This window comes from Ischnura elegans, chromosome 10, assembly GCF_921293095.1.
Source record: "Ischnura elegans chromosome 10, ioIscEleg1.1, whole genome shotgun sequence".
In the NCBI taxonomy this organism is placed as follows: domain Eukaryota; kingdom Metazoa; phylum Arthropoda; class Insecta; order Odonata; family Coenagrionidae; genus Ischnura; species Ischnura elegans.
Genome location: NC_060255.1, coordinates 69130284 through 69148424, shown reverse-complemented (window position 1 = coordinate 69148424; position 18141 = coordinate 69130284). Strand labels below are relative to the sequence as shown.

Below are 18141 nucleotides of genomic sequence, written 5' to 3'. Positions count from 1 at the left end.
GTAAGATGTTGTTAGTTCAATCGGGAGAGAGTGAGTGAGTGCCCATCTGTGCTGAGTACTTTATGGGAGAAAAGCTCGAGCAAGTTACTTTCGATTATCAATTATGCCCTGCTGTGAAAACCTTGGTAACCTCAATAAATAGTCCAATTGTTGAGTGCAACAATCTTAATCACGGTGATCAGGCTCAATTGTTTCTGGGGTATACTTGAATGTGTAATCCTTGTTGTGACCCCAAAGACTGTTATAGTAAAACACTTTTTATGTGGTTGGAATGTGGGGATTGTAAAATTAAGCATTGCTTGGAAAATCTTGATAGATTGGTATTGGGAACAGTAAATTCTTTGGCAATGTAGATACCTAACCATGTCAATGAGAAGTTGAAGTTGTCTGCGACGATATGCCTGTTTGTGTTAGTGAGTAGCTTAAATAAGAATATCAGAAGTAAAGGTTACATATTTCTCCGCGATGTAGGTTTTGACGATATCTCGGTGACTTAGATTAGGAGTAATCCGATATTTTAAGCACTCATTATTTTTTTTATGGAGAATGTTACTTTTGGGATGGATTATGCCATTTCATTAGTCTAGTTTTGAGGAAAAAATCGACCAATAGTGAAAAATTTCTCCTTTTTCGTTCAAGGTAAATACCAGGTTGGCGTCATGGAAGGAGGCGGCGGCTCAGAATTTGACTCTGGTGAGATAGTTGTGATTTTTATTATATTTCTTAAACTCCTGTAGCCTCAGTACAAATATGCTGCTATTTATTCAATAGAGGGGACAATCCTGTACTTCTTAGTACAATCATTATTACTAGTGAGCATTTTTGGTGTTCCTAAGTACTTATAAGGAAATAAGTGAAATTACGGTGTCATTTCAAAGTCAGTGGTGTTTCACCTCAATTTATCCGAATGAGTTTTCGTACTGAAATTCCCAAAATATTTTATTTAAAACTTTTTAATATATTCCCAATATATTAAAAAGGTCTCTTGGCTTTCGTATCACTTGACTTAGTTATGGGTGACCGAAGTCAATGTCTTCAGACTACAGAAATGGTTACCTTGTGGGTAAATAATAAATTATATTGTTTGCTATTTTTTCACGAACTATGACAAATGTTTCGTTACTAGCTCGAAACAAAACTAAGGTCCCAGAAGACGGCACAAGCCATATTGTTAATAACTAAAGGACTTTTGTTTAGCTCTCATTGTGCATTGAGTTACGGAAGTGATAGGCCAAGTGATTGAAGTAGGCTGGGGTTAAAAGTATTTTTATAATTCTTTACTTTTGCATTTTCAAGTTTGTGATTTCCCACAGTGGAATGTCATAATTAGTCATATATTTCGAGATCGATTTAATGTAAACTGAATTGAGATTTAAGTACATTCATTCGTCTATTGTAGCGTGATGTACACTAATACCTGTTATTCGATGTTCACTCAATTTTTTATTCTTTTGATGCAAGTTAAAAAATGTAATTTACAGTGTAGGGGATATATTTCAAATGGGTGAACATCATAATAAATGATCCTTTGATGTGAATGTCTCCAAAGTCTCACTTAAGCTTTTAAAATTCTTCAAGCTCGTACATTGTAGGATGAGAGAATGTATATGAAGTAAGAATAAAAGAGTAATAACAGAACATATTGATAATGATAAAATATTTTTCTTAGCATTGATTGGAGTTTTCTAATTGTGTCGGCTACTGTTTATGTCAGTTTTGCTTTTTTATAATGTGGGTCATCATCCTTTGACATTACCTGTTTCTGGTGGAGATTTTATGTAAACTGATGGACTTGTTAGTATGTAAAGGCTGCTTGCTCCACCTTCTCAAATTATGTTTGTTTGCACATGCTAGGGCAGATGGATATCATTGTCTGTGCATTTGGTGGTGTACTCAATCGTCATAGGGATTATTTAATTTTAGGTCCTTGGCTTTTGTTAAAAAAACAACTTCTCTCATTCCTCTTTCATTGGCAAAATTTGTTTATGGTCTATCAGGTGCGTTTTTGCTAATGCTGAAGAAGCCGTGAAAAGAAGTTGTGTGCTATTATTTTCATTCTCATGTGCTAGGAATGTAAATGCATATTAGTATGATCCAGTAACTCAGGGGAAAAGGTATATCTGCATTCATACTTCTTGTTCTTAGTACTTCTTTTGTCTGTGCTTTTTGTTACTTCACTAAGTAATTGTTGACTGATGTCAATGGCACCAGACTCCATGGAAATGGATGGTTACCATTCAGTAAATTATAAAGCTTATGGTTGCTAATGGCTTTCGGGAGCAGCTGCGGGTTGCGCTTTGTCATGCAAGCTTTCGCGCCTAATACAGGGCACATCATCAGGGGATGAATGAAAATTCGGAAAAGGTGATGAATGAAAAATCGAAAATTCGGAATTATTTACTTTATGATTTGAACCCTTTCCGTGGAGGTGAAATAGGCTATCGTGCCCATTTACTCAGACCTTCCCTGACCCATAAAGGGTAGCATTCGGTCACCCTTACTCCATCTGGCTTGTCAAACAGTATGGAAAATCTTTGCTTTCTTGCCTATTTGCTCCTCCTAATTTGTTATGGATATCATTTCTGTGTGGTATCAAAATTATTAAATAGTTCTGATAAATCTCGTCATTATTGTTACTACACACGTAAAAAGTTTTGTCCTGCTAAGTCGCAGTTCCATTTATCTATAGCCAAGTGATCAGGGACCCACATAGAGGGGATAAGAGGGATCTTGACTTTCTCCACCTGTCTCTGTGGGGGATGATGACAGGCTTGATGAATATTTTTTACTTACAGTTAAAGACTTGATGATGGTGCTTCAGCAGAAGGGTTTAGCATATAAAATAGAAAATTTGCTCTTGACTACTACTTTGGAATAACTGGTATTTAATATATTATTAGTCAATGTGACCTGAGATATAATGGAAAGTTGTGGACTGAGAGGTGGAACCCTATTTCCAAATTGATGCATTGTTGCTCACTTGTTTGGAAGAAATTGCTCATATGAGGAAAAATGCAGCTTTGAATAAAATTTAATATGAATAATAAGGATTAGATATTTAGTGAACTCCCACTTGCCATGATATTTATTTGTTCCTCAAACCCATTTCTTCAATGAAATCAGTCATTCAAAGTGACTTCCTGATCACTGCTTAGGTGATGTGTGGAGGGCACAGCACTCCATCCGATAGACTGGTTGATACTTGGTATCTTTGGCTCATTTCATTAAGAGCAGAAGCTGGGTTTCTCTCCGTCCTTCCTTCCCTCATGGGCTAATTAACTTAGCTGTCGGTTGCCTCCTCTAAATACTGTACTGCACCTCAATCAGTCATACGGTGATCTATTTTTGGTTGGTTTGGTTGGCAAATGGCTTAACTCATCCTCTTCGGAAAACTTTTAGTGACAAATAATGGTTAAAAGCACCAACAATGGCAAAACATCGGCACATTAAATTTTAAATAGGTGATATTTTTAGGGCCACAGGCACATTTTTATTATTTAATTATAATTTCATTATTTTTAGGCATAAATCCTCACTTGGTAATCATGTCAATCCATTAATTAGTGGACCCATAATGAAGTAGAGCTTGCTTATCTGTACTGTGAAACCTCTCATATACAGAAACTTACAGTCCTCGAAAATGTAGCTTAAGTGATAGGTGTCCGTAATGTGGAGGTGACTGAAAGAAAACCTCATTTTTATGCTTAATATTACCCTGCGATTACTACTCAGCTGAATAAAATGCTTTTATGTTAAAAACTCTAAATTTTTGAGACATCAGTCGGAAAACCTTTGATGATGGTGTCCGTAATAGAGCAAAATTGTTCCTATGAAGTGTCCGTAATTTGGAGAGTAAGTATATTAGAGGTTCTATCCTTATACAAATGCGTAACATTCGGCTGGGGAATTGAATACTGTACTTAAGTCTGAGGTGTCCATGAACAGGGTTTCACTGTATGTACTTCATCCTTTTCAGATGTGGATGTAGTGGTATTACATGATTCATTTGTCTTTTGGAAGTTAATTCGTGCTCATTGAATTTTGTGTTTATCTCATTGATACAGATATATATTAGGCTAAAAAATTAAACATGAATTATTATTAATGAAAGCAATTGATACATGAAAATTATAATAATCTTGGTACATAATGCAGCAATATCTTGATTAATAAATTTGGTCAGTTATTTGTCTTTGTCGCTTATTGATTAGGAGTGATTGATATCGATCAGATGAAGTTTTTTTAACTGTGTCTCTCATCAGTCAAGTATAAATTGGCCTTAAATGTTGAACTTTAACATGTATGTTAATATGAATGCATCATAAATTTGGTCCAAAGTTTTCTTGGACGTTCAATTTTCAACGTTTAATTTTCATTTTGTAAAATAATTTTTTCATGTCCAGTTACATGGGTATTGTATTATTTGATTGGAATGAGAATTGATCTATCAGAATGCTAAAGATTCTCTGCGATAGAAAGTGAATAGGCTTCAAAATATTGTGCACCCCATGTTAGCAGCTGGTGATCAGTAAAACCGGTTGGTTGTGTAAGTTTACATTCAGCTGATAGGGGATATTTGTTTGATGGATTCAAATCTTTTCTTTTTTCAGATGGAGGTTACATGATTTAGCTATAATATTTTATTTTTGTAATAGTGATTGTCCTAAACTATCAAATTAAATTTATGTGCAGTATAGTATTTCTGTCTTTGAAACTTATGTTGTGGTTTCAAATTATTTATTGTAGCGGATTTATTTTAGAATTAGAGAGTTTTATGCCACCAGGTCCATCGTATTGTCTCGGTCTGAAAATGTAAAGAAAATACCATCAAGTAGTTTTCATTGAAGCTTTAGGATAGAAATTTCTTCTCAGCCCTTAACTAAGTATACCTGCCTTATGAGAAGTCAATGCATTATTTTTCATCTCTTTTGGTTTGATCTGGGGAAAATATGGTGCTGGAAGATTTAAGTGTGTATGGCAGGATTATCTTAGCTGCTTTTATTGGAAAATTGGAAATTCTCTCGGTCTTAAATGCTTAAGATCCATTGTTGTATTGTGGTAAAGCTTTTTTGGAAAACAGCTCCTCAATCTGTGATGGCAATTTTCTGCAACATTTTTCCTATTTAACATGTTAATGCTCTGTTAACCAAATCCATTCAAATTACTAGGAAATGATCTACATGTTGTAATTCAGTCTGCTGGTAGATCCATGAAATCACCTCAATTACGTAAAACCTGTTCTCAAATTTTGCTTCTTAGGATTTTCACAAAATCTGCTCAGTGTTCTTTAAAATTGAAAGGATTGCTTACACATAGAAATCTGTTCTTCAATATGAGCCTCATGCTCTGGCTAAGCTTCTTTATGGATTTTGTGCTGGAATAGCGTTGAGGAAAAAATATAGTTGTTACTCCTTCATTCCCTAAGAGCAAGGATCATGAAAAATATTTGCTCATATTTGACTTGACCCTTACAATCCTGAAGATATTAAGGAAAGTACTTAGGTCAGTATCTTTCAGTGGTTTGATGTCTTTTGTGCCTTTGAATTGCATTTTTTCACTATTTCTCTAAAAATTAATTTCACGTGTACAATGCTTTGTTATTGTTCATGTTTAGGTCACATTCATCAGCAGAATCCATTCACCTAAGCCAGGCAATTGTTTTTGTATCTTTCAATGATCTAGAAAACCACGAGTTATTCATGAGTCATAAACTCTTGCAAAATAATTTTTTTATAGTTGAATATACCTTGTTTCCCTTTTCTTGATTTTCTTGAATTTCGGTTTCCTCCTCTTCCCATGGATTGTTCATTTATAGAGGTATTGACTGTGCTGCTTACAGCTTTTTTGTGCTGAATTTATTACTTATCTGGTAATATCTTCACTCGCAGATTTGCATAGCGTGTATGCTATTTTCACTGGCACATGAGAGTTTACTGGGATATGGAGCCAAGTTTTCATGATAACATGATTTTTTCGGGAATACCTTCTCAAGTGCTTTACTTTTATTCTTTTACTTGCCAGCATTGAAACTTGGTCTTCGCATACCATCATTTTGTTGATGGAATTCTAGTGTAAAGGGAGATTATTTGTCAGTGATCCCTAATCTGAGTAATGTTATAGGTCCACACAATTGTTCACTTGTAAAGCATATTGCAAAGTTGTCCTTAGGCACCTTAATTTTCCTTTCTTTGGTGTTTTTTTCTTTTCTTGGCCAAATTTTAATCTTCATGTGGTATTATAGTGTGTGGAATGGAAATAGAAAATTTACAAATTTGAAGTCATCTTTGCACCAATACTTGTTGAAACACTTGAGGCTCAGAGAACTATGTTGTTCCAAATATTAGCTTGGCATTTTCTTATTCATTGTGTTCTTTTTCTATAAAACCTCCCTAGAATGGCCCAACTGGAGTTAGTGTCTTCTAATGTCATTTTTGGTTGAGCATATCTTTGGTAAATATGTCTGTGTTTGGAAAGGTTGACTGCCAGTTGGTTTACTGATCTCAGAGCTTAAATATTTGTACATACTGACTCAAGTGGCTTCTGGTCCTTTTAAAAGTGCCATTGTAATGTTGGGTAAAGTGTGCAGCGGGAATGTAATTGTTTAAAAGACTATGTACATATTTAGCAGAGCTGGATTTAGGACCCAGCTGTAATTAGTACGTTTGCATGTAGGCTCTTTTGAACTGTTCTCTTATCACTCTCTTGGATATAATTCACTTACAGACAATATTTTTTCCAATGAATGGCCTTTGAGTGCCTCAAGTTATGCATTCCTTTGAATACCCACTTTTTTCACTTCATCATCTGCATCCCTACCATGCTTCCTTTGTGGTTGTATTCTCAAATTCATTAGTTTCTTCATGTATTGAATGGAGAAAGGGTTGACAATCTTTGATGATTAGCATTTTTTACCATAAAGAATTTTTTATTATTTTGAACTTTTTAGTGAGGTTTATTCTATTAATTTGGAAGAAATTCACCCTTGGCTATTCTTTGTTTGGTCTATTCCCTTTTGTATTTTGTCCAAGGTCAATGAAATGAAATGAACTGAGGAACATCCGTTGCGTGCGGTGAATATTTGTGAAGGGAAGGGGGGAGAGGAATTTTTGACTCCACTGTGCGTTAAATAATACAAATTTATGGTTTCCTGCTGCACAGAAAATGGAGTGGATGTGGTTGCTAATGACCATTTATTTGGTGGCTTCATTAATTCAAGAATTGAGATGGCAAGTTAGGGAATTATGTTATTTAAATGGTGACTATATTGTAGTAGTTATGTATGTTAGTTTAGTAGTTCTGGATACCTATTCTGAAAATTTTACGCACACATGTAGTCTTTCTAAAATTTAGTATGTTCTCTCTCCTTAATTATTTAGTCCATATCTTATGATGACCAGGTCAGAGTTGTTAGTCACTTTGTCTACTTTATTTAAAAGTCTATGACAAAACTCAAGGATGATAAGCATTTCTGTGGTAAATAAAGGGGTGGATTAATATTTTTAATGTTCTAGGTGGTATTGAAGTATCTAGTATTATTTTCAGAAAGTATCACGGTTGTATGTATGTAGTTTAAAGTTGTAGTTATAAGTTTTTTTTTCAAAGGTTTTGCTGCACAGGAAGATTTTACTCATAAGCTTCCATCATTCCTGTATTCTCATCATTTAGAATTTCTTTTTATAAATTCCTTATGCAGGCTTCCGCGGGTCGATGAGTATGAAGATACGTCTCTTTCGGGTAATACACCGCGTGGGTCCATTGTTCTCGGTCCGAGAACAATGGACCCACGCGGTGTATTACCCAAAAGAGACGTATCTTCATTCTTTTTATAAAATCTTTCTATATTAAATATTAATCCCTAATGGCATCTTTTTGATAATATCTGGTGACATCTATCTTAAGACTAAATTAGGTAGGTAACTTGTTTGATGATATTTCATTTTGTGAATGGGTGCCAAAGTTCTAATTTCAGCCTTTCTGAAAATTCCTCTGCCTAGTGTTTTGACTTGCCACCTCGTGGCACCACTCTCGGAGCTTTGTTCTGGGACGAGTGGGAAGTTAGCACACGCTAACAACTAAAGTAACTTGTAGGGATCTCAAACATCAAGAACAAGAGCCTGAACACATTTATAAATGAATTCATTTGCAAAATATACCATGAAGATCAGAAATGCAGAAACCCTTTGGTCCCAAGCTTTCCGGATTTGAGGTCCTCTACTATATTTGAAATTTTTACGATGCCAACTTTTTTGATATATGATATGAATTGTTTATAAGGTGTTTAAGACTTTTATGGTAGCTTTGTATTTGCCTGAAGTGAGTATTGGGTGGAAATTTTTTGACATGGTGTTTGGTTTAGGCGACCAGCAGTGTAGGTCATGAGGGCAGGTTAGGAAGGGTTGAGAGAAACCTGGAATTGGGGTTTACCTGCTCTTGACAAAAGGCACTGAGGGGACCATGACGCAATGTCCCCTCTGATGGACAAAATGTTGCATTTGATATGCCACACGCACAACCCTCAAGCGGGGATTAGGCAACCTCTCAAAAGTCTGTCACCATCAAGATTTGAACCCAAGCCCCTCCGGATGAGAGTCAACTCACTAGCCAACACACCAACCCAATTCCCAGAAATTTTAAGTATCTACTGGAGTGTATATCAAGTATTCAGGCTTCATGTGGTGGATCTACATATCTTTAGTGTGAAATAACTCACTTTGAATTGTTCCACAAATCTTTATTACTCTGACCATGGGTTTCAACTACTAGATAGATACCTTGATAATGACCATCTATACTCTGTTCATTTTATCTCTGCGGGTGAGCTGGTGTGGCCAAAGCAAGTGGAGATGAGGGGAGGTAAAATTTCTCGACATGTGACTTTCCCTTTGCCAATCAGCAAACAGTAGGCGTGGCCTCAGTCAGTCGCTCTCAGACCTCTGCCGAGTGAACATCGTGAATCTGTTCGTGGAGTAGTGTTGCCAAACCTCATATGTTCTCCATGTATGTGACTAAGTATGTCTTCCACCAACAGTGCCTCATTCAGCCCGGTAGCTGACAATGTCATGGGCTTCTGTGGAAGGATTATCCCCAATGCCTTCTGAATGAGTAGGTATATTGTCTTGGTGCCGGGGCTAAAATTCCTGTAGCAGCCTATGACACTCACGTTTTCAGTGACTAAATAGGGCGGCTATGTACATTTGGCAACGTTATATTCGCTCCTCCTCTCTCTCTCTCGGTACTACCCCTCCCCTATCAGCGAAGCCATCCGAGAGTGTCCGGGCTCTCACGAAAGCACACCCGCAGACATAAAGTTAATAGACTATAGTTCGTCATTCTAACTCCACTCATCTAGACCATTAGTATCATTATAACTCAGGGTTCAATAATAAAGTTTTGTGGTACATTACAAAGTGGGTTATTTCGTACTACCTACCTACTGGAGATTTGTAGGGTGACCCTGGCAAAACTCATTATTTTCTGCCATGCATGAAAATATCTTTAGTTTTCCATTTCTCGGAGTCTCCTCCTTTCTCAGAGATTTTGTTGTGGAAGTGTACACTGTAATTTCTTCACTTCTTCAATTCCATTTTTACAGCTTTGATTGTTTGAAAAAAGATTTTAAAATTCAATTCTGTTCTCTTAATCCATTTGAAGATGTGATATATCTTCTAGTGGAAGGAAATGCCTAGTACACATCCGAATTTTAAATGATAATTATGCATTGGCATTTGATGGAAGTTGTGGTGATCTCCTTTTGGCATTTCAGATTTGTATATTTTTTTATTGCAGTTTATGGAAGTAATTTTCGTCTATAGTATCTTCCGTTTGCGCTGTTTTGGTATTTATTTCTTTTCTCTGTTACACAAGTATTTAATTTGTTGCACTTTTGAAGGACTTAGTTTTGACCTATTCCTTGTGGACCACTGGCTGCTAAAACTTTGTAGCCAAGCACTATGACGTCATATATAATTGCAATCCTCATCTCCTCAGAAATACCACATCTATCATTCATGTTGCTCAGAATTCTAAGAATTTATCAATATCTTTCATTGAAATTACATTTTTAGCCTGACTATGGAAAGCTTGTGATATAAATCTTTCATATTCATTTAGGATTCCTTATGGTGTTGACTGAGGTACAAATTAATTTTATGGTAGCTATTTTTTGTGATATATTTAACTGCATCCTTAAATGATAGCCTTCTCCAATAAGCTCCTTGTGGAATATGGTGGCTTGACATTTCTCTTTAGTTTGAGATTACTTTTTTCTCCTTAGTGAAGGGGTGCTGATAGAACCAATGTGTATTCACTGATACCATTCTACTGGCTGGGAAGCTTGTGAGAAGGTATTGGAGTGGCTGAATAGGTTTGACTTTATTGGTAAACATTATGTAAAGGATATCTTGAGACAGCCTACCTTTACTTTATATATTACATAAAATAATCAGAAATTTAATTCAAATTCAGGTAGTCCACATTGGAAAATATTTCTCCCAATGAAGACATTCCCCTAGTTTATAAGGTTTCAAATTTTGATAAAAAGAAGTCTTGCACTCAATGTCACTTTTCCCATGAAGATTTTAGGAAAGAAGGTTGGAATATTTTTAGGGCAATACAAGTCATTCGGCGATGTCCTGAAAAAGGCCAGACACCAATAGGTGGTACCTATGTTTGGAATTCATTTTTCTGCTGGTGATTTAATTGGCATAAAAGTTCTTTTTTGAATGAATATTTCTTCCGTCATTGCCACTTTCAAGTAAGGGCATTTTTTTCAAAATGGATTCACGCTTTTCATACTATTAATTTGTATCAAACTTCAGGGATGATAGTAAACTTTTCCAGGTCTGGGTTGACTCCTTTTGAAACTGCTTTGATTTTTGAGTAGTGAATATTTATCGTTTACAAAATCATTGAAAAAATGAATGAAGGTGCTGTCTACCAAACTTTGCTCATCTGATAAATTTGGAATGCAATGGGCACTTTTCATTCTCACCATTTTATTATTGCCAGAAACATAAATAGGAATGGGATAAACAGTGAGTGTACCATGGATCAATGTGTATCTCTCGCTTAGTTTGCCGTATTGGAGGTACTATCTTTAGTGCAGTATGCAGGTGCAAGAAATCCATTGTGAATGCCACTTGGGTAACCTTGATTCAATAACTTATGATATTAAGTGATGAATGGAAGGATGATAGGCATTGATTCATTTTAGGAATCTAAAATTATGTCTTATTTAGTTCATGAAATATACATTTAAAGTAGCTAGTTGAATATTTAGTTACTATTATGATTTCTCTGCTGTATCATGATTTGGCTGATTAAGTTGTTCCTTCTTTGTATTTAGATGTTCACTTAGCTTCTCTTTTCACTCATTCTTTTTAGCACATCTTAGCTTGTCTTCTTTATTCTCCTCTGTAGGAGTAGTCTTCTTATCAATATTGCTACTTTGTTCCTCTTTTCCTGCAATGCTGAATCCGATTAGGTGTGCACCCAGGATCTCTTCTACTGTCCGTTCTAATATCCTATAGATGATCCTTGTCTTTCATGCCTATGTTTCCATGAGTATGAAGACTCATATGATTCTAAATTTTTGAAACTTCTCCATACTTATATCTCCCTTTTTGGGAATAGGAATGAAGATGTATATTCTTCTCAAAGTCACTCCGTATCTCACAGGCATGGTGAATTTTTATGTGTTTTTTTATACAGCTGGATTGAAGTTTCATAATGTTGATGTCTGACGTTTTAGACTCCTTAACACTTGCGTCATTATCATTGCTTCCAAACCAAGCAAAAATTCAAATGGAATTTTCTTTACTATGAAAAGTTATGGAAAATTGATGTTATAGTACTTCTTGGTGGTACTATGCAATAAATGGTGGCATACTTGCCTTTGGCCTTTTATCCTAAGACTTAACGTATTCTTTGAATTTATTAGCACATTATTTTCATGGAATGTGGATATTCGTACTGCTTCAGTTGGGTGAACATATTTAATTGTATTTGGGTGCAGTTTCATATCTATCAGTTTAGTAGCTTTCGGTTATTGAAGCTCTTTTTGTGTGTGCTATCATGATCTCTCATGGTATTTCTGTGGCTTATGCATCTATTTTCTTATTCTAAGTTATCTCAAAACTGGCAGTCTCTCTTGTGTTGCCTTGCATTTTGAGTTTTTTTCTGGTTTTCTTCACCCAGGCTTTTCCCAGATTTGAAATTGATCAAATTGTTTACTTAACAAGAATTTGCGTATGCTTGTATGATTATAAAAAAGACAGGTTGCTGCATATGTCGGTTTTCATAAATTCATTTGTCTCCACGATTTATTGTCTTTAATTTCCATTGTAGTTGGTCAAGGTCGAAACAATTGGGAGGAAGGGGGGGTTCAAATCCCCCTGAAATATTAGGGAGATCAAGTGTTCAGGGTAAAGAACACTCTTGTCGAGCTAATTCGAACTTGCTGTCTGTAGGCACCAAAGTTTTTCGATCACTGGTCTACATTAGTATTTTCCTCCTTGGTTTTTTCCTTCTCCTTCCCTATTTCACGTCTTCTACTAGTCAGAAAACCTCCGATGTGATCTTGTAAGGTTTTTATCGTAACTTCACATGGTTTTGATTATCGAAGGGCCATCTCTTATCTTCAATTTGAATTTTGCCTCTTATCGCACGACATCATCCATCATTTCTTGTAGCTTGCTCTTGTCCATTGAGTGCCTACATACTAAAGGTCATAAAGTTTCCACGCGTTTTCCTGCTTCTAGGAATGGCGCTAATGATGCACCAGTTTTAGTATTGTTCGGTACTACCTCCTGTGATATCTGTTCGCCTTCGAAGAAATGTATCGTGAGTTTTACCATGCGTATCGTATTCGTTCGTTTGATCTTGGGTATCTCTGGAGTAGCGCCTCCGCTCCTTCGTCCCTTCCCACTCACAGAGCTGTGTTGTAATTAGGGAGAGGTTATGCCTAGATGACCCGCGCTGGGAAGTTTTTGTTCGACCTTGAGCGCTACGAGCGGCTCACATTCCCAGTGGGAGTGGACTACGAAAGTTGCTCTCTTTGCGTAATTAATAACGCCAACTGGGTTGCTGTCTGGAGTCCCGTTCTCGCCTGCTAATCCATTAACCGTGTAGTGAGCGCCGCCGAGAGCATTGGTTGGTTTCTTACGATGTGTAGTGCAGAACTGCGGCCGTAGTTGTCCTTCACTTAAATTTTACACTCGTACCTACGTTTTTTACTTTCTCAGTCGTTTTTCGTGGATGTTCGGGATTTAAGCATGAATATGGCCTCTGTTCGGCTCAGGTGTGGGTTCCTGAAGGAGTAACGGGCTGAGGTTGGGAGTAGGTTATATCCCAGAATGAGTCGTGAGGGGACGATGAAGTTTTTTTGTCACAAATATATGTTGTCTTCTCGTTTATTTCAGCGTATGGAAGTTGTTATTTAATCAGCCACATTCATACCAAGGGAATGGTCATTCTTTTCTTGTAATCTTTCTACATTCTTGTAATCAGTCATTTGTGGTATATTCATCATAATAAAGAAAAGGTATTCAAACTTCTTATCTATGCGTTTTGGACAGGAAGCAGGCCCCATGTTGATACGAATTTTCAAGCAGGAACCACTGAAATTCCTCTCGAAAAATGAGAAGTATTATTGATTTAATTTGAACTCCATCCGCGACGCTTTGTCAATGGCGAGTATCGTGTTGTTAGTATTTCTTAACGCCGAAAGAATGGCTTAAATTTTTGAATTATACTACTGATTATTCTTAAAGTTTAACGCAAAGGAAGCATCTGATGATAAAAACCTAGCTGAATATCGTAGGATTTCTTCGTGAACAGGTAATTTTGATAACCCTCCTTATTAAAAAGCCATTTACATATTACGGAGATTGGGCAAACGTCTGGGAAAGATATGGTGCTCAAAAGATAGCGGTAGATTTTTTATATTGTCGCGAATCGATAGAATGTGTTTTGACTGTTTAGTGGTGGTGGGGAAGCTACGTGAAGGTCACTCATTCTCGTAGTACTCTCCAGCTTCACGGATTTCCTCCGAGTCACCATATAATTTCTCAGTGTGCACATCGAAACATTGTATTACGCAGGTTTTTTTAGTTTAGGGACTAATGGAACGCAGAATATTTTTAAAAAATATCGATGTTTATTTCGACGTGAATGCACGTAAAGCTCTTTGTTTCTTCCTTGGACCAAATTTTGGAAGTTTGTGTATAAATGAGGTTGTTAGTAGCATGGGATTTAAAAGGGGGGTGTTATTCATGGACGCAAGTTGAAGCTATTTAGGATTAATTAATCACTTAAAAACTGGGTTTCAGTGGGTCGATAAAATTTCTCAAGAAAAAACTACTTCTATAGACTTGCATACGGTAATATAAATCATTCAGCATGTTCTGGAACACGTACTAAGTACATAAATAGCCCATAGATGTTGACATCGTTTACTTTCTAGGGTGCTATGACTGATGCACTCTAAAAATAATTTTACGAAAACAGGAGTTCCCAGAGAATAGGGGAGGGTTGGCCACCCAGTTTCCATGTGTTTCAAAGTTACCAGTCGACATGTGTCACAATTTTCCCTTTTTGTTATTATCGCAATCTGGCCAGATTTAGTTGACCCGGAGGCTCTCAGGCAATGGTTAATTATATTGAGTAAAGAGTAATCTACGTAAGAATCGCTGGAATGGGATGCAGCGAGTATGAAAGGATTGCCGTTATTGAGTTCCATACTTCCCCGGGTCGTGTCGTATGCGTCTGCCTCTTCATCGAGTGGTCTTGCAGCGAGCCGCGCCCGCGTACTCTCACCAGCGGAAAAGATGAAAGGCATCAGCGTAGTCGGGCACGTGTTGCGCCCCCCACTCCGACTCTCCCGGTTCGCATCTCGGGCGGAGCACACCCCGTGTCGGCAAAGGGGTCAGTGGCCCCGCAAGGGGAACCCGAGTGCGGTCGAAGGCGAGGGTGTGGGGAGTCCCGAAATTGGGATATCAAGGACTCGCCCCATGTACCTTTCCCCCCTTTCGTCTCTGTTCCCTTGTCCTAATACATTCCCCTCCATCCTACCCCCATGGATTCTCCCCCCCTTGCGGCCCATCGCGTCGCCATGCACCATCCATGACCTACCCCTCTCCAGCCTCCCTTGTCTCTTTCGATCCGTTCGCCTCCTCCCTCGTCCCCCAACACACCACTGCCATTCCCATTTCTGCACCCCCGGCCTTCCCATCGGTTACCTCTCTTTTCTCCCTCTTCTCTGCAACTTCCCCCGGAGCCTGAAAACCCCCGACCGAACCCCTTTTGCACGTCTGCCGAGGGGCGGCCGAGAAGAAAAAGCAGGAGCGAAGGAAAAAAGGGAAGCCGCCAGGTTTTGTGTGCGAGCTTATGCACTCGCCGCCGCTGATAGTTCGCCGTCTCGGCCGTTAGATGTCGCGCCCTGTTTGATGTCTCCCTCCCGGCGAGCCTATCCTTGTCTGCGCCCCTTCCCTCGCGGTCTCATGGCGTGACTGACGTTATGTGCGTGGGTGGGGCACTTCTGGGCTTGGGGCGGCAGAAGTTACTCCGGAAATAAGATGATTACGGCTTGATGTGGTATTTTTTCCTTTTTGACCCGGTTGCATGTTTTGCTGCCTCCCAGCGGTGGGATATGAGGATCGCTACTCGAGAGTCTGCCTGCCGCCGGGCTGGCATACCAGTCGGAGCAGACGAGGTGGGTCTCGTCGCATAGGCCTCCTCATAAAATTTGAATGAGTGCGTCTAATCGCGCAGTTTTTATAAATTAATATTTTCTGCTACTTCACCAGCGCGTGCCGAAAATAAGATAATTTTCTTTTCGTCGGGGCGATAATATCCCAGGGAAAAGATTTGGAAATTAAATCTGTTTTTATTACGTCTGAGTGATTTTCGCTTCATGTTTTCAGCTTATTTTCCCTGGAACTCGTTTAGAATTAAAAATAAAAATTTCTCAAAATCTTTGCGGATGCTTAGGAAAGACTTCTTGAACACGAAGAATTTATTTTGTGACACGTTTCAGAAAAACTTTCGCCTTCCTATTAATGCATCAGGGATATCGGAGCTCTTAGGGATATCATTGTCGTGTGAGGTCGCTTCTTGGTAAGACTTGATCAAGCCTTGTATCCGAGTTGCGTAAGTCAGAGGTAGTGCCGTACCGTTACTATCATTTCTCGCTTGACTGGCCCCCAGGTATTCTTTCACGAGGTAGAGTTGTCTTAGGGCAATATCAAGTCCTAGAAGTCAGGACGTAGTGATTCTTAGTCGATATTTATTTATTGATTTTATAGTTTTCCCAACATTACAGTTACAAGGAAAATTCAATTTGTACAAAGTATATAAACCTGCCCGTGTATATGCAGTCCCAGTCATTATGATACATGTAATGGATAACAAGGCATGCGATCGTTGAATCACTGCGCGGTTATGTTTTGGAAACTATATAAGTTCTTGGCACTTAAGAGTGAATTTCGCGTGCCGTTCATGCGATCGCTAGTCTTAGATAGCTGCCGTACTTCGGAAACTTGCGCATTAAGTTCTCAGAACCGAGAGATATTCTTCCATCTGACCACATCCTGCGCCGTTTTGTGTCCTTTTGAATTGGCATGGAGCCTTTATAAATTCCTCTATTGCCTATAGGTCCGTTGTCTTTTTTTATCATTTAAGATGTGAGATAGTTCTGATCTCACCTATTGCGTTACCCCTTTGAGGTTGTGTGAGTGACTTAAGCATTCAAGAGTGGTTTAGTTTTTTTTAAGATATCAACCCACAGCCGCGTTGGCGTTGTTGTTATGGACGTCGAGAAAAATTTACTGCGAAGATTGTCGATCAAATATGTGGAATGGAAGATGGAATAAGAGGAAGCGCACGATGTAAGATGTTTATGGAAGTCTTTTTGTGGAATCGGGCTGACCGAATGGAAAATATTAAGATAAAGAGGCAAGTGATGGACGAGTGAAAAAGAAAATAACTAGTCGTAAAAACAGGAAATGGAATGGAACTCAACTGCCTTTCGTTCGGAAAAATGTTTCGTAAAAGCATAAGGAATTTCCATAAGTACTTAAAAGATGTATGGTGGTTTTACGGGCCCGTTTAGGCCATCTAGAATGGACGTAAAATGCTTTGTGATTTCTTGGTTTTCCTTTAGGAGAAAGAATGGTAAACATCCCTTTTCTTGATTTTTTTAAAATTTATTTTTCGAGGAAGTATATATTTCACTGTGGAGAATTCCTTAGTTATTTGCTGCACGAATGATATCAGAGAATTGCGTGTCTGATTCTTATCTGTCTTCATTCATGGTGACACATTTAAACGACGGCGTATTTAATGTTTTACTCGGAATAAAAACAATTGTTTCAGTCAGGAATGAGTTTTTATCTTCTTGATCACTTAATTATTTCCGAGGTGTAGAATCGATATGCTACGTCTAAAATCCCGGAAATTTGATTTAACGCCCTACCCTAATTAGCTGCTAGAATTTGCGACCTCCGCCAATTCATTCGCAAAATTTCTCAAAACCTGAACAACTTCCCAAGCCCAAACACTACAAGCTTTCTCCTGACGTTGAATAATATCTTGAAGTCTATTTTTATTCTACCAACTGTATATAAATCCGTTCTCATAGTTATTCTGGCTACAGGTGACTACTCAGTTTGTGGCTGAAGTTCTTTCCAAAGCCATACTACTTTATTATTGTCATTGTCTTTCCAATATGATCTTTTGAAGGTATTCGCGTCGTTATTGCTATTATAAATGTATCATTGAATTTGTTGTGGTAGTTATCGTCTGAAGCATCGTCTTAAAGCGTTCTAGACTACCGTAGAAAAAATTATCATTGTGACTCTGGTATATTCAATTGGTACGATACTACTCGTACATATGATAATGATTTTTGTTTTTTTTTTACTATCGATGGGAATTTTCGCACTATTTTCCCTTTGCTGGGAAATTCTTTCAGTTTCGCTCTAATTGATATCCGATGTTTAGCTTCGCTTCCAGCCTCGACAGCTTACAACAGTATTTGGCCCAAATCGTTAATAAGTCTCCTTTGTATTATTAGGAGTTCACACTGTACTTCAGGATGTAGGTTTGCGAATGCGAGATTAGTTAAATTGAATTAGAAATTATTTT

At 37.8% G+C, this 18141-nt stretch overlaps 1 protein-coding gene across 5 annotated transcripts in view; it reads left to right on the top strand.

The window, feature by feature from the left end:
- LOC124167366 (transcriptional activator protein Pur-beta) overlaps nucleotides 1–18141 on the top strand; it is a 69814-nt gene that overhangs the window by 585 nt on the left and 51088 nt on the right. For 3 of the 5 annotated variants that reach the window (XM_046545375.1, XM_046545374.1, XM_046545378.1), the window contains exon 2: nucleotides 640–693. In XM_046545375.1, the coding sequence (XP_046401331.1) occupies nucleotides 640–693 (54 nt within the window). Of the gene's footprint in view, nucleotides 1–12; nucleotides 35–175; nucleotides 414–639; nucleotides 694–18141 lie in introns of those variants that run through there. The other 2 variants (XM_046545379.1, XM_046545377.1) reach the window with 2 other exon arrangements.